Below are 24,380 nucleotides of genomic sequence, written 5' to 3'. Positions count from 1 at the left end.
GAATTTAGAACTTTGAAAATATCATGCAGCATGGTACATCTTCATTATTAGAAGCCCTAGATGTTTGCACTTACTTTAAACCAATTATATTATACATTATAGACTATAAACATTTATGTTATTACCTATCTCTTCAAATAGTATAGAGTATTTTTATTTAAATTCCCTAACCGTAAAGTAATTCTGGTTTTCTTTAAGTAGCAAAGTATGAGTGTTTTTATTCTAGCAAGGAAAGGGCCTTCCGATATTTCATATATGGACTATGCTCATCAACTGACTTCAGACCCGGAATTCGATAATACCTGAAATCTGCCTGAATTATCTCCTTTTGTTTTAACGGGATTTTCACTCCAAGTATGTCGCTATAAAGAACAGCTATTATGAAGAACATTTGAGATGTTTCTGGGCTATCAGACCACTCATGTACAAACTCTTTATTAAGTAAGGGAGAAATCGATTCATTAAAAAATTTCTCGCATGCTTCCTTATGTTCATCAGGAATTTTTAGATATTTAATAATGTTGAAATACAGACATAAAAGTAGAGGTATCTGATCACCTGCTTCTATGTCACCCTCATTTTTTAATTGTCGTACCAGTAATTCAATAGTTTTCTGAGACATCGTGTACAATGTGTCAGTAGGTACGTCCTCCAACCCGAGATAATTATCATTAGTCATTAAAATAAGACACTTGAGCAAGGCCTCATCATCGCACATATGCAAGGATAAAATTTTAAACAAGTCTAAGAAGTCCTTCTTTGAAATGGCTGACCTTTTTTTAGACATCAGTAAAGATAGTAGCAGTTCAGCGAACTCAGTTATGTCAATTTCCCCATCCCCTTCTAAACCTCTCTTCTCGAATTCCATTGCGTAACATCGGAAAAACATGGGAAGGCCACTAGTAAAGTGATCCTTTGCGAGATAATACTGTTTCCACAAGCTAAAATAGTAATAAAGAGATGTTCTTGATGACGTCTTTTCAAGGAAGTCATCATAGTTCTTTAATAATAAGTTCCGACCCTTAAATATAGATCTTGGAGGAAGTTCGGATTGATCATATAAAGCTGAGATGAACATGTCAATTTCTTCTGGTAAGCTGTCTGTATCAAGTGGTAAAGTTGACAGAATGTATCCTTGTAATAGTAATAACACTGACAGAAATTCATGATTGTAGTTCTCCTCCAAGATAGTCCTAAAACATGTAAGACTCCAACGCCATATATCCTCTGAATGATGTTCTAAGATGAACATTCGAAATTGATCATCATTTTCCAAATTTAAGCACAGATGAAGTAACTCAGAGGCCAAGTCGATGGAAGATAATCTCTTTCTCGTAAGGAAATCTAAATCGTTCTCATATTTCAGGTCGGTACCCATGTTTTTCAAATCGTTATAATGGTGAGTGGCTTCCAAGCGCTGCATTGTTGTTAATGGTATTTTTTGGTCAATGTCAGCATCACTCACTTCTAGTTCCAAATTCTCTTCATCATCATTGTTGATGAGAAACGTTCTATTTCTACCATATAAACGTTGATGGTTTTTCTTGTCAAGATCAGTCCCCTTGATGGATTCCTGTAGAGGCTCTTCAAATAATTTCTTTAAGATATCTGTGTTCTTGGCGTCATTGTTAGGGTCAACTGCGTCTTTTAAGGAAGAGATATATCTGTTCACGTCATTGACGACTTTTAGTTGTGAAGTATCGATATCCTCGTCATCCTCTTCTATCAATCTTTCTTTTCGATAGTTAGTCTTTCGTTTCTTCTTTTTGGGGGCTGTATTACTCATAAAATCAAATGCATCCAATTTACTCTCTTCTTTCTTAAAGTCATCATTGCTCTCATCCTTTGTTTCCAGCTCTAGGCTATCTGACCTGTAGGCAATCACATGTTGTCGAACACTTTCCACTGTAGTTTGTAAAGTCGTAGAAAATTCCTTTGAAGTTGGTCTAGTTGTATCTCGCGAAATAATGCTATTTGTACTCGACGTTTTCAGATCAATACTCTGTTGATGCCCATCGTCGTCATCCTCACTGAATTCCACGTCTTCAAATTTCGATTGAATGGGAATAATTATATGCGATCTTTTCCCCCGTTTCCCATACACCTTCATCAGTTAAGGGTAAATCTCTCTAATGTTTAGGGCATTGGTTCTTCTGTGTTTTGGTTTTATTCCTTGTATACCATAAAATTCAAGTATTCAAGTTTACAGACAGAGACGCGTTAACAAATTAGCCATACAATAAAATGCAATGGTAAAAGTACAAGAGAACACATACTACAGTACAGTTATCTATTCAAAGAGCCAATATTTATTCTACTAAACCACTATTTCATGAACAATGTATGGGGACCTAGCTAACAAACTAATTCTGGAAGCCAAGCGGACGCAACAGTTGAACCATAACTCCAATCAACTACCCATGTACCATGAGGATCTAGTGAGAAAAGTACTTAGAGAAGTGACACAGTTGAAAAATACCACTGATTTTCTCAAGGAGCAACAACAATTGCCTTCAGATTCGGCAATTCAGAATGACAAGGTTTTGAAATGTCAATATTTTGTCACATTATTATGCATGGAACGAAATAAAAGATGTTTGTTAGCATATCAGAAACTTCGTTCTGACGTCTTGAAGTCATTGGCATGGGGTAGTAATGACGGTCCCTTAATGTCAGCGACAGTAGATACCAATGGCTTGTCTCATATGGAACAAGAGTATTTGAAGGAGTATTCCGGATTAATTACGGAATTGAAAGGCGGAGAATGGACAGATATTGATTTGTCTGGTTCATTGACTCCTCCTAGTGATGTATTTATTGATGTGAGAGTATTGAAAGATGCTGGTGAGATCCAGACAGAGTATGGTGTTTTTAATTTGATTAAGGATTCTCAATTCTTCGTAAGGCAATCAGACGTTGAGCGATTAATACAACAAGGATATCTACAGAAAATATGATGATACCATTCTAGCATATGTAACATTACAGAATAAAATTAATAGATAAAGAATAAAACTCATCAATTTTGCTAAAAATTTCTTAAATATATTTTTACAATTGATTATTCAACGGAGATAAATAGAAGGAACTTGGACTTTCCTCAAAAGCTTAAAAACATCCCTTACAAACAGATTAACGAGGTAGGAAAGTGTAATTGTGAATCCAAGATGAGTAAGACTACAATTGAGGAGTCAGCTACCAAGATAAATACTTTAAATAATTACGAAAAGGATTATTTTGAATCCTATAATAATTATGGGATTCATGAAGAGATGTTGCAAGATGAAGTTCGTACCCAATCGTACAGAAACGCAATAAAGGATTGCAAGCACTTATTTCAAGGGAAGATTGTATTGGATGTTGGCTGTGGAACTGGTATATTATCGATGTTTGCTGCAAGAAACGGAGCCAAACATGTGATTGGAGTGGATATGTCAAGTATCATCGAAAAGGCTCAAGAATTAGTTGATTTGAACGGATTTTCTCATAAGATTACATTATTAAGAGGGAAATTGGAAGATATTGAACTGCCTTTCGAAAAAGTTGATATTATTATATCCGAATGGATGGGATATTTCCTCTTATTTGAGTCAATGTTGGACACCGTTTTATATGCAAGAGATAAGTATTTGGTAGATGGTGGTCTCATCTTCCCTGATAAGTGCTCTCTCCATATTGCTGGTATTGAGGATAATGAGTATAAACATGAAAAAACCTCCTTTTGGGAAAACGTCTACGGATTTGATTATTCTCCGTTCATACCATTAGTAATGAGAGAACCGATTGTTGACATTATCGATAAGAATAAAGTCAACACGACAGCAAATGAGATCATTGAATTTGATCTAAATATTGTGAAATTAGAGGATTTAACCTTTGAAGTTCCGTTTCACCTAAAGGCAAAGCGCAATGACACCATTAGCGGCCTGGTAACATGGTTTGATGTTGTATTCCCATGTCCTAAGAAAGATGTGATTCCAGTTTCCTTCTCAACAGGCCCCTTTTCTGCATACACACATTGGAAGCAAACCCTATTTTATTTACAGGATGATTTAGAATGTGAAGTGGATGATGATCTTGAGGGAACATTATCCTGTTCGCCAAGCAAAGTGAACAATAGAGATTTGGATATTAAGATCAAGTACACATTTAGTGCCAAAGGTGCGATCGCAAACATAAGATCGACAAAGAGTGAAAACACATATTTGTTGCATTAATTTTTCTTTAATGATAGAGTTAATTAGCATATATATTCATGTAACGTTAAGCAATGATCTAAAGTGACTACGTATATGTTTGAGCAATCCACCTCAAAAACTTAAAAGATGATTAGTAAACAATCACAGCTTTAGACAAACAAAAGATACTAGATTTAAATTATACAAAAATAAAGATTATTTAAATTATTTAAATGAAGTTATTTGTTTAATCGTGCTTCAAAGTTTCAGTGAAGACAGCAGCTGGTTTGGAACCAGTCTTTTCAACCTTCTTGGAACCTAACTTTTCAGCAGCGAAAACCTTAGCGTAAGGGTTCATTCTCAACAAGATTTGCTTGTTCTTCAATGGGTTCTTCTTTTGAACATGAAGTCTCTTTTGAGTAGCTTGGCCAGCTGGTCTAACAGCAGATTGGATTTCAGTGGAGTTGATAATCTTGGTAACATCAGATTGAGAAATGATGTGAGATGGCAAAGAGTAACCGACCTTGGAGGAGGCAACGGTTTCGGAACCCCAGACTTGGTCCAACTTAGCGAAAGCAGCTTCAGTCCAGATGACGAATCTACCCAAGTGAGCACCTGGAGCTAATTGCAACAAGTTCAAAGAAGTAACGTTGGTGGTTTCGACACCTGGGACGTTTCTCAAAGCCTTGACAATACCATTGTCTTGGGCGTAGACAACTAATGGACCTCTTCTTTGAGTCCATCTTCTGTTTCTGTACTTACCCTTACCAGCTCTCAACTTCTTGGACTTCAAGACCTTCAACAAATCAGCAGAAGCACCAACAGCCTTCAAAGCAGCAACAGCTTCCTTGGTCTTTTGAATAGATTCCAAATCAGTGGAAACAACCAATGGGATTTCTGGAATCTTTTCAACTCTGTGACCTCTAGCCATGACCAAAGAGGCAACAGCAGAAGCAGCAATAGCAGAAGCGGTAGCGTAACGCTTTTCGTTGTGGTTAACCTTAACGTTCCACTTTCTCCAGGTCTTAGTTGGAGCGAACATACGACCACCACGACACATGTTACCGAAGGCAGCTTGACCAGATCTAGCGGTACCACCACCACCAACTCTTGGAATACGGGCGACAGCACGACCGGTACCCCAGGATTCGGCGGAGGTTTGGTGACCAGCCTTTTCAGAAACAGCGTAAGCTTGTCTCTTGTTCTTGTTAACGGACTTGAAAACAGAGTGAACAATGTCTGGTCTGATTGGAGCAGAGAAGACGGCTGGCAATGGCAAAGCTGCGGAGGTAGCTTCACCAGTCAAAGAATGAACAGAAACTTGTGGTCTAGACATTATAATGTGTTGTGAATGATGATTTTTTTCTATTTTCTAATAATTGAAATAAACACTGTAAAACGAACCTTTGCTGGGAACTGAAATTTGTCAAAAACGTTGACTTTAAATATCGTGAATGAAAAATTTTCCATCTTTTGCGTGCGTCTGTCAAAAAAAAAAAGTTGCGTCTGAAAAAAATATCGGGTTTCATTTGCGGGTAATCCAGAAATAAATGGTCGGCGGCTATTTAAAGTGCTGTGAATAAAGTAAAACTGAAACTATATAATATTGAGCTTTATCGTTCTACAACAATTTCAGCGCTCTTTTAAGAATCTCTTTTTCTGATGAGAGGAAAACCTTTATGTTTCGACGTACGTCCTCGCTGATATCGAGGCTATCAAAAAGATTGGAATCGGGCAAAGACTTAATCTTGCAGGTAATCAATCGCTGTAGAAGCTTTTTTGCTGGATTACTATGTATAACACTAGCCTCCAATCTTAAAAAACATCGTTCAAGAGTTGATTCTTTTTGGATGCGGTCCATGAATTTCTTCCACTCAGTTGCAGTCATGGTTAGTAAATTAAGAATAGCGAGAAGAATAAAAGATGGTTCGCCTGTTGCAGTTAAATAGGGTTCAAACATATATTGCTCTGCAGTATTTTCGTCATTCTCTGGCCCTTCTTCTTGCTCCTCATTCTCACTGGCATCCTCAAAGTCACTTTCAGTCTCCTCGGTCATTCTCATCTTTCTGTACCAATCGGAAAAATATTTCAAACCAATTCTAGTCCACCATTCGAGTCGATCTTTATGCGTCTTCTCTTTATTCATTGAATCAACCTCATTTGCCATATGGGAGATATCGAATGGGTTTTCAAGCAACGTGTACCCATATTTTAGCAATAATAATGGATTGGGAATCTCTTCACTAGAAATAAATATTTCTTGGTCGGTTTTAATGTCTTGAGTCGTCACAACATCTACACATTCTTCAGGATCAACTTTTTTCTTTCCCGTAATTTCATCATATTCATCTTCGTCGTCTGATGAGTCTTGACTTCCATTTTCATCTTCAAATTGTTCTTCTTCAAGTTCTTCTAAAAGTTTTATATCAATGACACTATCTCCTCTCGCCGTTGCATTCAAATTTCGGGCATGTGCACCTAATTCATCCATATCTCTTGCCTCCTCAGCTTCTTCAGCAATTATATGTTTACACATTCCTAGTTCTCCACAGTAAGCACAGACATCGTGGATAGATACAAAATCTACATTTGCGTTAACCATATTATGATTAAACAAATCAGCAATGGGAACTAAACCCGTCTCATGAAATGTATCAATTTCAAATCCTACGGATGATAAAACATACATTACGGAAACAAATTTCTGGTGTTTTACGTCTTTACATACGGATTTATTGTCTGGGTTAAAGTCAAAATATTCTTCAGGGATTGCTAAACCAAAATCTTTGTGCCAAGTATATGCAAGCTCCTCGGCTACTTCGTAAAGCAGGTGTATATCATCCTCTATATCAAAACAGTGAAATAACGTATCCATTGTGGTGCCTCCAAGAATCTTTTTGACTTCATTATCCCAGTAAGGAGGTGGTAATATATATCCATAATTCTCATCCTTGAATTTGATTGTTCTCAAGTAAGAATACCAATGACTGTGTTCCCTGAATACTGTAGTCTCGTAAATGAATGCAATGGTCAATGCCAACGGTCCATCTATTTCTTCATCCTGCAACAGATTGGCAATACTACTATTTGATGCCGAAAAGACGGTGCTCTTCGGTATTTGCAATAAAGTGGTGTCCTTAACGATGCCCTGCTTGGCATAAATACCGAGATGATTACCTTTAGATTTTCTAATTTCACAATGAGATGACAGGAATTTTCCCTGACCTGATAAAATAAATTCTAAAAGTCTTTGTTCCTTAATATTAGCCATATTCTCTATCATTCACTTTACTTTAGATTTTTGTTAGATTCGTGAAAGAATATCTCATCTGCAGTTATTTGCTGCCATTAATTATTTTTTTTTTCAAGTGTTTGCGATTTAGAAGCAATATCCGCGGAGTGTCATAAACAGAATATACGTATGGATATAATACTACAGCTCATGCTGTTTCTTTGAAAGAAAATCTGACAAAGCTGAGAGGTACTCAAGAGCTGTTTACAATAATCAATTAATACTTTAAAAGAAATAGTATATTTTTAGTTAAGGGTCTTCGCCTTTTTGGTGCTTTCCCCAGGATTTTTCACATGTTCACTCGGATCATCACGAAAAACGACCTGAAAATTTTGTTCAAAGGATGCAAACAAAAACAAAACCCACAATGATCAATTCCAAGTAAAAAGAGTTGAAATCTTAACGGTTAAGTGATTGACCTGTTGTAATCAATAGCTCATAATATGCTAGATACCCCTACAAAGCAGACTCCAACACCTGAAGTGGAAATGAGTGTCATGTCTGAGACGAAAACAAGTAACGTGGATAAGGTAATTAATGCCGAAGACCCTAAGAAAGATGAAACTCCTACCACCATTAAGGAAAACAAGAAATCGAATTTCATTATAAGAACAATCTGGACCTTTGTGATGATTGGAGGATTTTTTGCCACATTGGCATCCGGTCACATATGGTGTGTCCTTTTAATTGTTTGGTGTCAAATTGCTACGTTCAAGGAATGTATTGCTGTCACAAGTGCATCAGGACGTGAGAAGAACCTACCCTTGACAAGAACTTTGAATTGGTATTTCCTCTTTACCACAATTTATTATTTGGATGGTACGTCGTTGTTCAATTTTTTCAACAGCTCATTTTATGAATACCGTTTTCTTTCTATTATCGCTGCAAATCATAAGTTTATCTGTTACTGTTTATATGTGATGGGTTTTGTGCTGTTTGTTTGTAGTTTAAGAAAGGGATTCCTAAAATTCCAATTTGCGTCTCTGTGCATTACACATATGGTTTTGTTGTTGGTAGTCTTCCAAGCACATTTAATCATTAATAATGTTTTAAGTGGTTTATTCTGGTTCTTGTTACCATGTGGGTTAGTTATAGTCAATGATATATTTGCCTATTTGTGTGGTATAACATTTGGCCGCACAAAATTAATTGAAATTTCCCCAAAGAAAACATTAGAAGGTTTCTTAGGAGCCTGGTTTTTTACTGCATTGGCCAGTATAATTCTAACGAGATTGCTAGCACCATTTTTATATCTAACGTGTCCAGTGCAAGATATTCACACAAATTTCTTTACTCCAATAACATGTGAATTAAACCCTGTCTTTATCCCACAAGAATATAGACTTCCACCAATTGTCTTTGAAAAATTCGGTATTTCTTCCATTACCATCAAGCCAATATATTTCCATGCATTAAATTTAGCCACGTTTGCCTCTCTGTTTGCTCCATTTGGTGGATTTTTTGCATCTGGTTTAAAGAGAACTTTCAAAGTTAAAGATTTTGGTCATTCTATTCCAGGACATGGTGGTATCACTGATAGAATTGACTGTCAATTCTTGATGGGATCATTCGCCAATTTATACTACGAAACTTTTATTAGTGAGCACAGAATTACAGTAGAAACTGTCTTATCGACAATCTTAATGAATTTGAATGAAAAGGAAATATTGCAACTGGTCGAGACATTGACAACCATTTTGTTTAAGAAGGAGGTCATTGAAGAATCTAGTTATAAAGAGTTAGCATCTGTATACAATTCTCTTTCTCACTGAATGTTGAGGAGGCAGTTAGTATGTACATTAGAATTTACTGTTACGAACTATATATAACGAGTTACTTTACAGCAATAAGAAGCTTATTCCAAATGGATATATGAAGGTTTTCTTGATTAACCGCGGAGGAAAAAAGTGTCAAATATCAACTGCGTCTCTGATTACGTAAAGCAGAAATGAAAAGTTTAATAAAAATAACATGAAACTAATTATACACTGCCTGATAAAAAACCATGTTGCAAAATAATACTTAGGTTTGCTGAACAAATAACTGAAGTGCTTATACTACAGAGTACTTATTCTTCTACCCTACCATGATATTCTCACTAGACGAAGAGCTAGGCACCTTGAGTCTAGGAGCCCCAAACCCAATTAACGAAAATGACATGGATACCCTATCGGATGCTATCTCTAGTGATACTGAATATTTGGCACCTCCCCCAGAGTCCCTGAATTCGAGACCTAGAAGAAGGTCATCTATTTTAGATAGATTTCCAATCTTTACTCCCGCAAATGTTAAACATGTTTCCATTACTGGCGACGAAGATAATATAAGTGAAGAAGCAGGTTCTAGTACTGTTAATGGAAATTCAAGCACAATTACACAAGCAGTACCTATTCCTATTACATCTTCAATAAGTGGGAGCTCCACTGGGACGATTACAAGAACTGTGAAAGATTTTAGACCAGTAAGAGTCCTGGGTCAAGGTGCCTATGGCAAGGTCATTCTTGTGAAAGATAAGCTTACAAATAAACTTTATGCTATGAAACAATTGAAGAAGGCGGAAATTTTAATTACTGAATCTCCAAAGAGTAATGAGGAGGACGATGTGAATTTGGGAAAGAGAATAGAGCGAACATTTGCTGAGAAATCAATTCTTGCTGAATTAGAACATCCAAATATTGTCAAGTTGTTTTACTCATTTCATGATAATTCCAAGTTATATCTGCTATTACAATACATTCCAGGTGGTGAATTATTCTTCCATTTGAAGGAACAAGGAACATTGGATGAAGATACTGTGGCCTTTTATGCTGCTGAAATCAGCTGTGCTCTAAAGTTTTTACATGATAAGGGGATAGTCTATAGAGATTTGAAACCAGAAAATTGTTTATTGAATGACAAGGGCCATCTAGTACTGACAGATTTTGGATTAAGTAAGAAAAGTGTTACGCAAAACTCTGCCAATCCAAGTGAGGTTACAAGTTTGAATGAACCATCAGAGGATCTTTCTACTTTGCACTCTATTATTGGAACACCTGAATACTGTGCTCCCGAAATACTACAAGGTTTACCCTACAATAAGAATTGCGATTGGTATTCTCTTGGTTGTTTAATTTATGATATGCTTTCAGGTAAACCACCTTACACTGGGGCAAATCATAAAGTTATATTGAATAAAATTCAAAAAGACAAGCAAGGACCTAAAATTCCATATTATTTGAGTGAAGGAATGAAAGACATGTTAAATTGGTTATTGAAGAAAGACCAGTCTAAAAGATGGGACGTTGACAAATATTGGGCAGCTGAACCAATTAAAAATGGGAAAAATCAAATGAAGAAGAAAAAACCAAGCAAGGAACGTACTTTACGCTTCCAATCCCATTTTATATTCAGGAAAATTGATTGGTCACTATTAGAAAGCGGAGCCATTCAACATACTTCGGTGGGCCCTATTGTTCCTATTATCACTGATTTGGAACTTGCAGAAAATTTCGATTCCGAATTTACTTCGATGTCTTATGAGGATTTTGATAGTGGACTTGGTAATGAGAAAGGATCAGATATATTTCAAGGTTTTAGTTATAAGGCAAGTGGAAGTTATTTAGAGAAGTATTTCTGAGTGACGTTGGTGCCGTAATTAGGTCACCAAATATAAAAATAATATTCTTCATCAAGCAAAGATCAACTTCAATTTTTAAATTTTGACATTATAACGATATTTTATAGACAAATAACTTCAGGCGTATTAATATATAATAATCAACGCATTGTTTCAGATAATTCTATCAGCCATGTTGAACTTTACAAATCATAGTTTGAGAGCCCTGTTATTAAATTGAGTTTGAAAATTGACGTACCGGACAACAAAACCTTGTACATGGCGAAATATGGTCTTTATGGCAGTTTTGGCTGAAGTATTGTATAGCCGTTTAAGAAAACAATTCACATTTTGCGTTATACTCTCAACTTTTTTTTCTCCAATTCGTTGAAACTCTTTAAGAATTGATATGTTTATAATGACAACTATCAAGTCAATAATTATGAAAGGTAGGTACACAATATTCTCTCTTCTTCAAATACAAAAAATAATCGGCCTTTTAAAAATTTTATGTCGTCTATATTTTTCCATAACTCCGAACATTTTGAGATCCAATCAATCAGCCTTGAAATTTTAAGAACTAAAAGTGATACCCCAACACCACTTTCGAAGCTTCCTACCATGCTAATATAAGAACTATTTATTCAAAAAATACTCCACAATCAACTAATCAAACAATTCCAAATGATACCAACTTTCAAAAGGATGATGTCCAGCAAGCCAACGATCCCCAAGCAGTTCAAATCACTGGTTTACTCATCTCATAGTGTTGAAGATCCAACTTCAGTACTAACCTTACAACGATACACTCCAAAGGAAGATCTCACTAAGTCTATTGTACTACGTTCTTTAGCCTTCCCAATCAACCCTTCTGATATCAATCAGTTACAAGGAGTGTACCCCTCTTTACCCGAAAAAACCTTAGATTACTCTACGAAAGCTCCTTCTGCAATTGCTGGTAATGAAGGTGTCTTTGAAGTAGTTTCTATTCCAGAAGGTGAAACAGACCTGGTTCAAGGCGATTGGGTAATCCCGCTCGAAGCCAATCAGGGAACTTGGTCAGATTACAGAGTTTTTGCTAATTCTTCAGATTTGATTAAAGTTAATGACCTTGATCTTTATACTGCAGCAACAATTTCTGTTAATGGTTGTACTGCATATCAACTAGTGAAGAATTATGTCAATTGGGATGTGCAAAGTCTAGGTAATGAATGGCTGGTTCAAAATGCGGGAACTTCGGGTGTTTCCAAGATGGTAAGTCAAATAGCGAAGGCGAATGGTATCAAGACATTAAGTGTCATTCGTGATAGGGATGATTTTGATGAAGTTGCTAGTACTTTGGAGAAAAAATATGGTGCAACAAAAGTCATCTCCGAAACTCAAAATAATGATAAGCAATTTAATAAGGAAGAATTACCAAAGATTTTAGGTTCTCATGCTAGGGTAAGATTGGCACTCAATTCTGTTGGGGGAAAATCCAGTTCAGCTATTGCAAGAAAGTTAGAAAATGATGCCTTAATGCTAACCTATGGTGGGATGTCCAAACAACCTGTTACACTTCCAACATCATTGCATATCTTCAAAGGACTAACATCTAAAGGGTTTTGGATTACAAAAAACGTTAAGGAAAGACCCCAAGATAAGATTGATGCCGTCCAGAACATAACTGAAATGTACAAGGATGGAACATTCCTTTCTCCCAGAGATGAAATTGAAAAATTACAATGGGATGTCAGAAGAGCATCGGATAACGATATTCTTGAACTAGTCAAAGCTGGAATAAGAGGGAAAGGGAAAAAGAAGGTGGTTGCCTTACAATGGTGAGGGAAATTCCAAGGTTCATATTTAAAAATTCAAAATAGAAAAGGAGATAATGATTTGTGTCACTATTGTATTCCTGTCATTAAATCCACCGAGATTGTCATACGCATGTACAAAAAAATTTTCACCGAGCGGACAAAAAGCAGCAAGGCGGTAATCATTATTTTATTATTTAACAGAGCAACAGATTAGCGCTTTCTCTTCATCGATTAACTGTAAACAATTCGTATAGTCTATAATATCTTTCATTATGTCGGGATAATTAAGCAAAAAATAATATAATGCCACCAAAGAAACAAGTCGAAGAAAAGAAGGTCCTTTTAGGTCGTCCAGGTAACAATTTGAAGGCCGGTATCGTTGGTCTAGCCAATGTCGGTAAGTCCACTTTCTTCCAAGCCATCACTAGATGTCCTCTAGGTAACCCAGCAAACTATCCTTTTGCTACCATTGACCCAGAAGAAGCTCGTGTTATTGTCCCATCTCCAAGATTCGACAAGTTATGTGAGGTTTTCAATAAGACCGCTTCTAAGGTCCCAGCTCATTTGACTGTCTACGATATTGCTGGTTTGACAAAAGGTGCTTCTGCTGGTGAAGGTCTAGGTAACGCTTTCTTGTCTCATATCAGAGCTGTCGATTCCATCTATCAAGTTGTTCGTTGTTTCGATGATGCTGAAATTATCCATATCGAAGGTGATGTTGATCCTGTTCGTGATTTAGAAATTATCAGTACTGAATTGAGATTAAAGGATATTGAATTCTCCGAAAAATCTTTGGAAGCTGCTGACAAGATTGCCAGAAGAGGTGGTCAATCCTTAGAAGTCAAGAACAAGAAGGAAGAAATGGCTTTGATTGAAAGAATTATCCAACTATTGAAGGACGGTCACAGAGTTGCCAACCAATCTTGGACTCCAAAGGAAGTTGAAATTATCAACACCATGCAATTATTGACCGCTAAGCCATGTATCTACTTGATTAACTTGTCTGAAAGAGATTATGCTAGAAAAAAGAATAAGCATTTGTTAAGAATCAAGGAATGGGTTGACACATACTCTCCAGGTGATATGATTATTCCATTCAGTGTTTGTTTGGAAGAAAAATTATCTCATATGTCAGAAGAGGAGGCTGAAGAAGAGTTAAAGAAATTAGGTGTTCAATCTGCTTTACCAAAGATTATTACCACCATGAGACAAAAATTAGATTTAATCTCTTTTTTCACTTGTGGTCCTGATGAAGTCCGTGAATGGACTATCAGAAGAGGTACTAAGGCTCCACAAGCTGCTGGTGTTATCCATAACGATCTAATGAAGACCTTTATCCTAGCAGAAGTCATGAAATACGACGACATCGTAGAATACAAGGATGAAGGTGCCATTAAGGCTGCCGGTAAGTTGTTGAAGAAGGGTAAAGATTATGTCATTGAAGATGGTGATGTTGTTTACTTTAGAGCTGCCGCTGGTAAGAATTAAAAACCTATAAAAATTTAAAGCACTAATGCATCTCCAATATTTCTGTATATTACAAGTTTAATAGAGCAATGTTTCATATGTTAATGCTTCTTGATTGAGCTAAATATTAATTGTATATATTCTTGGATTGTGCATGGCTAATCTTTAAGAAAGCTTGAGACCTGTGTAGAATTTACTCGGAATTATATTAATGTTAAAACACCAAGGAAAGAAGCTGCTAAGTAGCCTCAAAAAGTTGTCAGATTTGACTTTTTTTCAATAAAAGGTTCTTCAATGAGTTAGGTTAGGGACGCCTTTTTTGGAGATCGCAATATGGTGATCCCCTTTTAAGAAATATTGAGTTAAAATTTAAAGGTTTAAAATACGTCTTACAGAGATGTACCATATGAAATATTATCCTTTATCTTGTATACGGATATTGAGTGTTATATTGATGACAGTGAAGTTCCTATAAGGTCCATTCTTAATGGGACTCAATAAAAAATTTTCGTCGAGACGAGCACGAAAGAACATCCACCCATCAAATTCATTCACACATCAATTCAAACTCAGTTTAAAACTGTATAAGAATAACATAACCTAACACACCACAGCAATTGAATCAATATGCCACCAAAGAAGCAGGTCGAAGAAAAGAAGGTCCTTTTAGGTCGTCCAGGTAACAATTTGAAGGCCGGTATCGTTGGTCTAGCCAATGTCGGTAAGTCCACTTTCTTCCAAGCCATCACTAGATGTCCTCTAGGTAACCCAGCAAACTATCCTTTTGCTACCATTGACCCAGAAGAAGCTCGTGTTATTGTCCCATCTCCAAGATTTGATAAGTTATGTGAAATTTACAAACCTGCTTCTGAAGTTCCAGCTCATTTGACTGTCTACGATATTGCTGGTTTGACAAAAGGTGCTTCTGCCGGTGAAGGTCTAGGTAACGCTTTCTTGTCTCATATCAGATCTGTTGACTCCATCTATCAAGTTGTTCGTTGTTTCGATGATGCTGAAATTATCCATATCGAAGGTGATGTTGATCCTGTTCGTGATCTAGAAATTATTAGCACTGAATTGAGATTAAAAGATATTGAATTCTCTGAGAAGGCTCTAGAGGCTGCAGAAAAGATTGCCAAAAGAGGTGGTCAATCCTTAGAAGTTAAGCAAAAGAAGGAAGAAATGGCTTTAATTGAAAGAATTATCCAACTATTGAAGGATGGTCACAGAGTTGCCAACCAATCTTGGACTCCAAAGGAAGTCGAAGTTATTAACTCTATGTTCTTGTTAACAGCTAAGCCATGTATCTACTTGATTAACTTGTCTGAAAGAGATTATGCTAGAAAAAAGAATAAGCATTTGTTAAGAATCAAGGAATGGGTTGACACCTACTCCCCAGGTGATTTGATTATTCCATTCAGTGTTTGTTTAGAAGAAAAATTATCTCATATGTCAGAAGAGGAGGCTGAGGAAGAATTGAAGGGTCTAGGCGTTCAATCTGCTTTACCAAAAATTGTCACTACCATGAGAAAAAAATTGGAATTGATTTCCTTCTTTACATGTGGTCCTGATGAAGTTCGTGAATGGACAATTAGAAAGGGTACTAAGGCTCCACAAGCGGCTGGTGTTATCCATAATGATTTAATGAACACCTTTATTTTGGCAGAAGTTATGAAGTACGACGATGTCATTGAATATAAAGATGATGCAGCAATTAAGGCTGCCGGTAAGTTGATGAAGAAGGGTAAGGACTACGTGGTTGAAGATGGTGACATTATTTACTTCAGATCTGGTGCAGGTAAGAATTAATCAATGTACACTCTAATTTTTTTCCTTCTCAACACTTCATATAAGATGTATTTCAAGATAATAAGGTATATCATTTTTATTTAGTATTTTGTTCATTTTATATCGTTAATAGTCAATTCTTGTTTTTAAATTCAAGGTAAATGTCATTGAACTAATGTTAAGTACTTTCTTCTTTATTTACACGAAATTATTACTTGGCCATTAAAGAATTATCTAAATAGAAAGGAGTACCACTTATTGTTGTGTTTTTCACGTTCAATACTTGGTACAAACGCTTTAACATGTTGCTCAATCTTGTCAGCTCCACTCTTTTCGTCATAGGGAGTACCTAATGCTTCTATAAACTGTCCCTCCGGATCCATCAAGTAAAAGAAAATTGAATGTTCTACAACATAGTCGTCATCAAATGATTTATCTCTTGGAGTGGCAAAGAAAGCTTTGTAGGTATGACAGACATCCTTTATTTCATCATAAGTTCCTGTTAATCCAATAATGCCAGGATGAAAATCACTGAGGTATTTCTTCAGGACTTCTGGTGTGTCTCTTACTGGGTCACAAGTGATAAATATCGGCTGTAAGTTTTTTATTCCTCGTTTCTCTAAATCATTTAACCAACCTCCAAGTTTGTCTAATTCTTCGGGACAGATGTCGGGACAGTGGCTGAAACCAAAGTATATGATTGAAAACTTTCCTAATAGATCTTTCTCAGTAAACTCATTCCCATTATAATCCTTCAGTTTGAAGGGTCCACCAACCAATGGAGTCCCATAACCCCTATTCGCTTCAGCTTCTTTTTGAATTTCTAACTTTTGTTTCTCTCTGTCCAAGTAATAATACGATCCTGTACCGAGGAAGAGAGCCAGGATGGTCGCCTTCCATGTTGAAAACTTTAGGTAATTATTGGAGTTATTTTGTTTTTCAAATTTTACCTTTCTTTTAGGTTCTTCTGTGACATGAATTTCACTCAATTTCTTTTTCTTAATACTACTATCCTGATTTCGGGCATTGGTTGCTGTAGTATACCAAGAAACTCTATTGCATAAACCAATTGGCGTCTTCGAGGCCCTTAACAGTCTCAAAGAGGTTCTCCTTATAGCTATATTGTTCATAGTATTTATTTTACTTCGATCGGTATCTCTATAACTATGTTGAATGTAAGAGCTTATATTTATCTAACCAATTGCTAGTATATGTATAATAATTACAGCTGATGGGTACTATTATCCCCTTGAATTTACTTTTTCAACGGAAACATCACGTGCTACCAACTAACCCTAATAGGGCTAAAAATTGAAGTGAGTTGTTGACATATTTCCGTTTATGGTAATGTTATTATTTCCTTAATAGAATATTTCATCAAATATATGAAGAGTTTCAGAGTTTAAAGATGTAGATTCCTATTGATTTTTATGGAACTTGTAAAGAAAATTAAGTTAAGAAGAGCCAAGGATAATTACTTGGCAGAAACCATATAATTTTGCTACAAACAAAGAAAATTGCATATGACTAAAAATCCATTTATGGTTGATCCATCGAGTGGATCTCCAGAGAGGCACAGTAGACCTGCTCTAGCAAGGTTTCACACAAATACAAGCTCAACTTCTGAATATACCCAACAAAGTCAAGATGATTACCCTGAGGAATTAGATCACTCGAGGAATTTCCAAGGTCTTCCACCATCTCCCTCTAGGGCCGCCCTAAGATACTCTCCAGACCGTCGTCACAGAACACAATTTTATCGTGATAGTGTCCATAATTCTCCTGTTAATATAAATAGGTATACTGCTAATTTGCAGGAGTCCCCAAAAAGAAACAATGACGTTGTCCTTGAATTCAATGGAGCTGATAATAGTCGTGGAGATTTGATTGACAGCTACTACGCTAGCCAACCACCTATCCTATTAAGTCCGCAACAAGAACCGGCAACCAATAATTTATTTAATGCTCCAAGAAGACTTTCACAAACCTCGAAACTTACATTTTCAACTACTTCGACTGCGACAAGATCTTCCACATACGATGACGATGAAAAATTCCGCAAATCATTTGATGAAGAATCATCCGTCTTATCAAGTGAAACTTTCACTGAAACAAGATTTGAAGTAAACCATCCAGTTCGTCGTGACTATGTTAGACGTGCTAATTCTGAGAGCAAGAGAAGACCAATTCCTCATGTTCCAAAAGAAAAAACCATTCTTAAGTTGGATAATCCAATCCCAAGAGGTTTATTAGACACACTTCCAAGAAGAGGTTCTCCTGAATTCACTGAAATGAGGTACACAGCATGCACTGTAGACCCAGATGAATTCTTGGAAGCTGGTTATTCCTTGAGATTTGCAGAGATGAATCGTGAGTGTCAAATTGTAATTTGTATCACGATGTATAATGAAGACAAAATATCATTGGCAAGAACCTTACATTCAATAATGAAAAATGTTGCACACTTATGTAACCGTCAAAAATCCCATGTTTGGGGTAAAGATGGTTGGAAAAAGGTTTCTGTAATCTTAGTGAGTGACGGGAGAGCTAAAGTTAACCAAGGTGCTTTGGATTATTTGGCTGCCTTGGGTGTTTATCAAGAGGATATGGCCAAGGCATCTGTTAATGGTGATCCGGTAAAGGCTCATGTTTTTGAATTGACCACTCAGGTTTCCATTAACTCCGATCTAGATTATGTTTCCAAGGATATTGTTCCCGTTCAATTGGTATTTTGTTTGAAAGAGGAAAACAAAAAGAAAATTAATTCCCATCGTTGGTTATTTAATGCATTTTGTCCTGTCTTGCAACCTACTGTCGTTTGTCTGGTCGATGTCGGTACCCGTTTAAATCATACTGCCATTTATCACTTATGGAAAGTTTTCGATAGAGATTCCAACGTAGCTGGTGCTGCAGGACAAATTGTCACAATGAAGGGTAAATTGGGTCGTAAATTATTGAACCCATTGGTTGCATCACAAAACTTTGAATATAAGATTTCAAATATTTTAGACAAACCTCTAGAAAGTGTTTTCGGTTATATTTCAGTGTTACCGGGCGCTCTGTCAGCATATAGATATCGTGCCTTACAAAATCATGCCGATGGTACTGGTCCATTAAACTCATATTTCTTGGGTGAGACTCAAGATGGGAGTGACCAAGATGTTTTCACTGCTAACATGTATCTTGCCGAGGACAGAATTTTATGTTGGGAGCTTGTAGCAAAGAGGGATGCCAAGTGGGTTTTGAAGTATGTCAAAGAAGCTACAGGTGAAACAGATGTTCCTGAGGATGTGCCGGAATTTATTTCTCAAAGAAGACGTTGGTTAAATGGTGCAATGTTTGCTGCACTTTACGCTCAACTTCATTTCTTCCAAGTTTGGAAAACTACCCATTCAGTTACTCGTAAATTTTTTCTTCATATTGAATTTTTCTACCAATTTGTTCAAATGCTGTTTTCTTGGTTTTCAATTGCAAATTTTGTCCTAACGTTTTATTATTTGGCTGGTTCAATGAATAAAGTTATCAAACATGGTGAAGCTTTATTCATCTTTTTCAAATATTTGATATTCTGTGATTTAGCCAGTTTATTCATTATATCCATGGGTAATAGACCACAAGGGGCAAAGCATTTATTTATTACCTCAATGGTGATCTTGACTGTCTGCGCAACATATTCTTTAATTTGTGGTTTTATTTTTGCGTTTAAGGCTCTTTGTGAACCAGGTACATCAAATAAAGTATTTATAAATGTTGTCGTTTCATTACTTTCCACCTATGGATTATATTTTTTCTCATCTTTGATGTACTTGGACCCATGGCACATGTTTACCTCATCCATTCAATATTTCTTCACCCTACCTGCCTTTACCTGCACTTTACAAATTTTCGCCTTCTGTAATACACATGATGTCTCTTGGGGTACAAAGGGTTCTGATATCGCCACCAAACAATTATCAAAGGCTATCGTGGTGCAAGGACCTGATGGGAAACAGATTGTGGAGACAAATTGGCCACAAGAAGTTGATAAAAAGTTTATGGAAATAAAGAGTCGTTTGAAAGAGATCGAATTTGAGGAACCAGTCAAGAATCCAGCACAGGAACGTAACGATTATTATAGAGATGTAAGAACAAGAATTGTCATGATATGGATGCTTTCCAATCTAATTCTAATCATGGCCATCATTCAGGCCTTCTCCCCAGAGAGAGTCAATAATGGTTATTTAATTTTCATCTTATGGTCTGTGGCAGCTTTGGCATTATTTAGAGTACTTGGTTCCATGGGGTTCTTGTTTGTCAAGTATTTAACCATGATTGTCAGTTACAAGAATAAGGCTGAAAACACAGGATCATGGGGTGTGTCAAAGATGGATATGCCAAAAGTCGGAAGTATTTTCAACAAAACATGAGCATAAAAACTAATAAAGTAAAATTTATTTTGAAATCAATACCAATACCAATAAAATATGTATATTAATCTAAGTACTCTAATCTAACGAACATTTCAAAAACATAATAGGGTTGTTTCTGTACCCTATTTCTTTCTCTTACCTCAAAGCCCTAGCATTCCCTAAGCCAACCCTAGATCTGTGTTTCTTTTTTTGGAATTTCCCAAAGAGGAAACGACGCGATTGATTGATTGACAATTTGCAAATATAGAATTGAAACTTTTCTGCCGCATTGTATTTTTAATTTTGTGGTTATTTGCATTGTATTGAATTCAGATATAAGTAACAACATCTCTAGGATTTTGCAGCTGTTCATCGTACCTTTGAGCCTGAAGAATAGTTTACGGTCCAAACAAGGAAGAAATGGCTACCGAGGATGATTATTACTTGAATTTAAATCAAGATCAAGAATCACTTCTTCGATCCAGATCAAGCTTAGGGTCCAATGCGCCACACAGACAGGGTTCCCTTGTAAGGCCAGAAAGAAATAGATTTAACAATCCAGAGAATCCACATTATTATTATGTACAAAAGACGCAAGAACAGCAAGATCATCTGTCTGTGCAACCTTCAACTACAGGTATAAATCCAACAAGACAATCCCTGCGTAGTTCAATTCGATCCCAACGTAGCAATAGGAGTCGTGAATCAGACGGTGAATATCCATTACAAGATTTTAATTCAAGAGACAAGGATATTGATGACGTTGACGATGAGCCTACACGTATAAAGCCATCTAAGAAGACTTTAAAAAGAGAAAAGGATAATTCATTAACTTTATGGCAGTTGTATTGCTATGCAATTACTTTTTGGGCCCCAGGTTCACTCTTAGCATTATTTGGAATGCCCGATAAGCCACGACAAATGGCATGGAGAGAAAAGATGGCTTTGCTATCTGTTATTGGTTATATTGGTGCGATTGTCGCATATTTGACCTTTGGATTCACGAGAACTGTTTGCAGTACCCAAAAATTACGTTTGGAAATCAATGATATTTCGGTAGCTTACGTTACTGTAAATGGGAAGGCATATCAATTAAACGCTTCGCTTTCGGAAGGTTCTGATTTTGAAGTAAAAAATGATACCATGTGTGGACCTTGGACAGCAGGTGGTAAAGATATTTCATTCCTTTATCAAAATGTGAATGGTAATTGTCATAACATTATAAAACCAAAAGATGACTGTGACATTCCTCATGATGATGATAATAATTTGGCATGGTATTTCCCTTGTAAACAGATCAACCAAGACGGTTCCTCAAAACCAAACTTCACAATAGATAATTATGCTGGATGGGGGTGTCATACAAATGAAGATGAAAGAAAAGCTTTCTATGACCTAGACAGTGTAGCTGACATTTATTTCTCATGGGATGATATTAAAAACTCATCACGGAATTTAGTGGTATATAACGGACATGTCCTCGATCTGGATTTACTTGATTGGTTAGAGAAAGACCAACTTGATTATCCGCCACTCTTTGATGACTTGAGAGACTCCAATTTACAAGGTTATGATTTGTCCGTCATTCTTTCGAATGGGCATGAAAGGAAAATTGCAAGATGTCTTTCAGAAATCATAAAAGTTGGTGAAGTTGATTCGAAAACTGTTGGCTGCATTGCCTCAGATGTTGTTTTGTACGTTTCACTGGTCTTTATTCTTTCTGTGGTTGTAGCCAAATTTCTAGTAGCATGTTACTTCCGTTGGTTTGTTTCAAGAAAACAGGGTGCATCAGAGGTTGATAATAAAACAATGGATAAACACCTAAATGCGATTGAAGATTGGTCTGAAAATATCGGAACACAGGGACCGATAAACCAAGTCTCGCCGAACCTACGACCAAAGAAATATTCACGCATGCATAAGAGAGAATCAACTTTTAATATGTTACAAAACCGTAGCTCCAAAATGCTTCAATTAAATGAATCAGTTCTGGATTTGGATACTACTGTTGGTTCATCAAATGTGAATGATCAATTTGGTGGAATGACTACCATGACAATTCAAAATGCTAATCAAACAGCTGCCTTCGATTCTAACGCTAACAAGAAATCACATTCACGTAACCCCTCCACTCTTTTCCCTTCTTCTTCCATGCTATGGAACAACACTACTGTTTCACCAGTTCCAGGTGCTACCACCATGGAAAGCTTAGATCCGTCTATTATTCATCCAGACATTGTTCAACAACCACCTCTAAATTATATGCCCTTCAACTTTCCTTTAATTCATACATTTTGTTTTGTGACTTGTTACTCCGAGGATGAGGCAGGACTAAGAACAACTTTAGACTCTTTAAGTACAACTGATTATCCAAACTCTCACAAGTTACTAATGGTTGTCTGTGACGGGCTAATTAAAGGTTCGGGTAATGACAAAACAACTCCAGAAATTGCATTAGATATGATGGAAGATTTCGTTACTGAACCAGAAGATGTGTTACCTTACTCTTATGTTGCAGTTGCATCAGGTACAAAGAGACATAATATGGCTAAGATCTATGCAGGTTTCTATAAATATAATGATGATACAGTACCACCTGAGAAACAGCAACGTGTTCCCATGCTTATAATTGTCAAGTGTGGTACCCCTGATGAACAAGGTTCTGCTAAGCCTGGTAATAGAGGTAAGCGTGATTCTCAAGTTATCCTCATGTCTTTCTTACAAAAGATTACATTTGATGAGAGAATGACCGAATTGGAATTTCAATTACTGAAAAATATTTGGCAAATCACGGGTCTAATGGCAAGTTACTATGAAACAGTCCTCATGGTGGATGCCGATACCAAAGTGTTCCCAGATTCTTTAACACATATGGTAGCTGAAATGGTAAAGGATCCTGTCATTATGGGACTTTGTGGTGAAACTAAGATTGCAAACAAGGCACAATCATGGGTTACTGCAATTCAAGTCTTTGAATATTTCATTTCTCATCATCAATCAAAGGCATTCGAATCTGTTTTTAGTTCAGTCACGTGTTTGCCTGGGTGTTTCTCTATTTATCGTATCAAATCTCCAAAGGGACCTGATGGATATTGGGTTCCTATTCTGGGTAACCCTGATATTGTGGAAAGGTACTCGGACAATGTCACAGATACCTTGCATAAAAAGAATTTACTGCTGCTAGGTGAAGATAGGTACTTATCGTCTTTGATGTTGAAAACATTTCCAAAGAGAAAACAAGTTTTTGTTCCAAAAGCGGCATGCAAGACAATCGTACCAGACAGTTTCAGAGTTTTATTATCTCAACGTCGTCGTTGGATTAATTCGACTGTTCATAATTTACTTGAGTTAGTTCTACTAAGAGATTTATGTGGTACCTTCTGCTTCTCTATGCAATTTATTATCGGAATTGAATTAATTGGTACGCTGGTGTTGCCATTGGCTATCTGTTTCACAATTTATGTTGTCATCTTTGCAATTGTTTCACACCCTACACCTATCCTTACTTTAATATTATTGGCCATTATCCTTGGTCTTCCCGGGTTAATTGTTGTTGTTACTGCTACGAGATGGTCTTATCTAATGTGGATGGCTATCTACATTATTGCCCTACCTATCTGGAACCTTATTTTACCCTCGTATGCATACTGGAAATTTGATGACTTCTCATGGGGTGATACGCGAACGATTGCTGGTGGGAATAAAGCAGATGATGAACTAGAAGGTGAGTTTGATCATTCGATGATCAAGATGAGAACATGGAGAGAATTTGAAAGAGAAGATAGAATGACAAGAAGTAAAAGTATTCAAGATGTCTCGGATAATATATTCTTAACATGATATTAGATAAGCCTTTGCGAAAGTCTTTCGATT

General features: G+C 36.5%; 13 protein-coding genes across 13 annotated transcripts; 9 read left to right on the top strand and 4 right to left on the bottom strand.

Moving 5' to 3' along the window:
* Nucleotides 1–217: 217 nt before the first annotated feature.
* Nucleotides 218–2,110, bottom strand: RAD61 (Rad61p; the record flags this gene model as incomplete). Its single annotated transcript, XM_003673926.1, has 1 exon — nucleotides 218–2,110. One exon carries the CDS (start codon nucleotides 2,108–2,110, stop codon nucleotides 218–220), a length of 1,893 nt encoding a protein of 630 aa, XP_003673974.1.
* A 229-nt stretch (nucleotides 2,111–2,339) lies between these two features.
* Nucleotides 2,340–2,957, top strand: PSF1 (DNA replication protein PSF1; the record flags this gene model as incomplete). The annotated part of the gene is made up of 1 exon (XM_003673925.1): nucleotides 2,340–2,957. One exon carries the CDS (start codon nucleotides 2,340–2,342, stop codon nucleotides 2,955–2,957), a length of 618 nt encoding a protein of 205 aa, XP_003673973.1.
* A 210-nt stretch (nucleotides 2,958–3,167) lies between these two features.
* Nucleotides 3,168–4,217, top strand: NCAS0A10330 (uncharacterized protein; the record flags this gene model as incomplete). The annotated part of the gene is made up of 1 exon (XM_003673924.1): nucleotides 3,168–4,217. One exon carries the CDS (start codon nucleotides 3,168–3,170, stop codon nucleotides 4,215–4,217), a length of 1,050 nt encoding a protein of 349 aa, XP_003673972.1.
* Nucleotides 4,218–4,425: 208 nt separating this feature from the next.
* Nucleotides 4,426–5,514, bottom strand: NCAS0A10320 (60S ribosomal protein uL4; the record flags this gene model as incomplete). The annotated part of the gene is made up of 1 exon (XM_003673923.1): nucleotides 4,426–5,514. One exon carries the CDS (start codon nucleotides 5,512–5,514, stop codon nucleotides 4,426–4,428), a length of 1,089 nt encoding a protein of 362 aa, XP_003673971.1.
* Nucleotides 5,515–5,799: 285 nt separating this feature from the next.
* Nucleotides 5,800–7,461, bottom strand: RKM3 (protein-lysine N-methyltransferase; the record flags this gene model as incomplete). The annotated part of the gene is made up of 1 exon (XM_003673922.1): nucleotides 5,800–7,461. One exon carries the CDS (start codon nucleotides 7,459–7,461, stop codon nucleotides 5,800–5,802), a length of 1,662 nt encoding a protein of 553 aa, XP_003673970.1.
* A 452-nt stretch (nucleotides 7,462–7,913) lies between these two features.
* On the top strand, nucleotides 7,914–9,242 carry CDS1 (phosphatidate cytidylyltransferase; the record flags this gene model as incomplete). Its single annotated transcript, XM_003673921.1, has 1 exon — nucleotides 7,914–9,242. The coding sequence occupies one exon, from the start codon at nucleotides 7,914–7,916 to the stop codon at nucleotides 9,240–9,242; it is 1,329 nt and encodes a 442-aa protein (XP_003673969.1).
* A 314-nt stretch (nucleotides 9,243–9,556) lies between these two features.
* Nucleotides 9,557–11,086, top strand: YPK3 (putative protein kinase YPK3; the record flags this gene model as incomplete). The annotated part of the gene is made up of 1 exon (XM_003673920.1): nucleotides 9,557–11,086. The coding sequence occupies one exon, from the start codon at nucleotides 9,557–9,559 to the stop codon at nucleotides 11,084–11,086; it is 1,530 nt and encodes a 509-aa protein (XP_003673968.1).
* A 663-nt stretch (nucleotides 11,087–11,749) lies between these two features.
* On the top strand, nucleotides 11,750–12,889 carry ETR1 (enoyl-[acyl-carrier-protein] reductase; the record flags this gene model as incomplete). The annotated part of the gene is made up of 1 exon (XM_003673919.1): nucleotides 11,750–12,889. One exon carries the CDS (start codon nucleotides 11,750–11,752, stop codon nucleotides 12,887–12,889), a length of 1,140 nt encoding a protein of 379 aa, XP_003673967.1.
* Nucleotides 12,890–13,167: 278 nt separating this feature from the next.
* Nucleotides 13,168–14,352, top strand: NCAS0A10270 (YchF/Obg family ATPase; the record flags this gene model as incomplete). Its single annotated transcript, XM_003673918.1, has 1 exon — nucleotides 13,168–14,352. One exon carries the CDS (start codon nucleotides 13,168–13,170, stop codon nucleotides 14,350–14,352), a length of 1,185 nt encoding a protein of 394 aa, XP_003673966.1.
* A 606-nt stretch (nucleotides 14,353–14,958) lies between these two features.
* NCAS0A10260 (YchF/Obg family ATPase) lies at nucleotides 14,959–16,140 on the top strand (the record flags this gene model as incomplete). Its single annotated transcript, XM_003673917.1, has 1 exon — nucleotides 14,959–16,140. One exon carries the CDS (start codon nucleotides 14,959–14,961, stop codon nucleotides 16,138–16,140), a length of 1,182 nt encoding a protein of 393 aa, XP_003673965.1.
* A 209-nt stretch (nucleotides 16,141–16,349) lies between these two features.
* NCAS0A10250 (SCO family protein) lies at nucleotides 16,350–17,249 on the bottom strand (the record flags this gene model as incomplete). Its single annotated transcript, XM_003673916.1, has 1 exon — nucleotides 16,350–17,249. The coding sequence occupies one exon, from the start codon at nucleotides 17,247–17,249 to the stop codon at nucleotides 16,350–16,352; it is 900 nt and encodes a 299-aa protein (XP_003673964.1).
* A 393-nt stretch (nucleotides 17,250–17,642) lies between these two features.
* On the top strand, nucleotides 17,643–20,525 carry CHS2 (chitin synthase CHS2; the record flags this gene model as incomplete). Its single annotated transcript, XM_003673915.1, has 1 exon — nucleotides 17,643–20,525. The coding sequence occupies one exon, from the start codon at nucleotides 17,643–17,645 to the stop codon at nucleotides 20,523–20,525; it is 2,883 nt and encodes a 960-aa protein (XP_003673963.1).
* A 402-nt stretch (nucleotides 20,526–20,927) lies between these two features.
* CHS3 (chitin synthase CHS3) lies at nucleotides 20,928–24,347 on the top strand (the record flags this gene model as incomplete). The annotated part of the gene is made up of 1 exon (XM_003673914.1): nucleotides 20,928–24,347. One exon carries the CDS (start codon nucleotides 20,928–20,930, stop codon nucleotides 24,345–24,347), a length of 3,420 nt encoding a protein of 1,139 aa, XP_003673962.1.
* Between the last annotated feature and the right edge of the window lie 33 nt (nucleotides 24,348–24,380).

Source organism: Naumovozyma castellii, chromosome 1 (assembly GCF_000237345.1).
Source record: "Naumovozyma castellii chromosome 1, complete genome".
Classification (NCBI taxonomy): domain Eukaryota; kingdom Fungi; phylum Ascomycota; class Saccharomycetes; order Saccharomycetales; family Saccharomycetaceae; genus Naumovozyma; species Naumovozyma castellii.
Note: the sequence above shows the minus strand (reverse complement) of the source record. Positions and strands in the feature narration are given on the sequence as shown.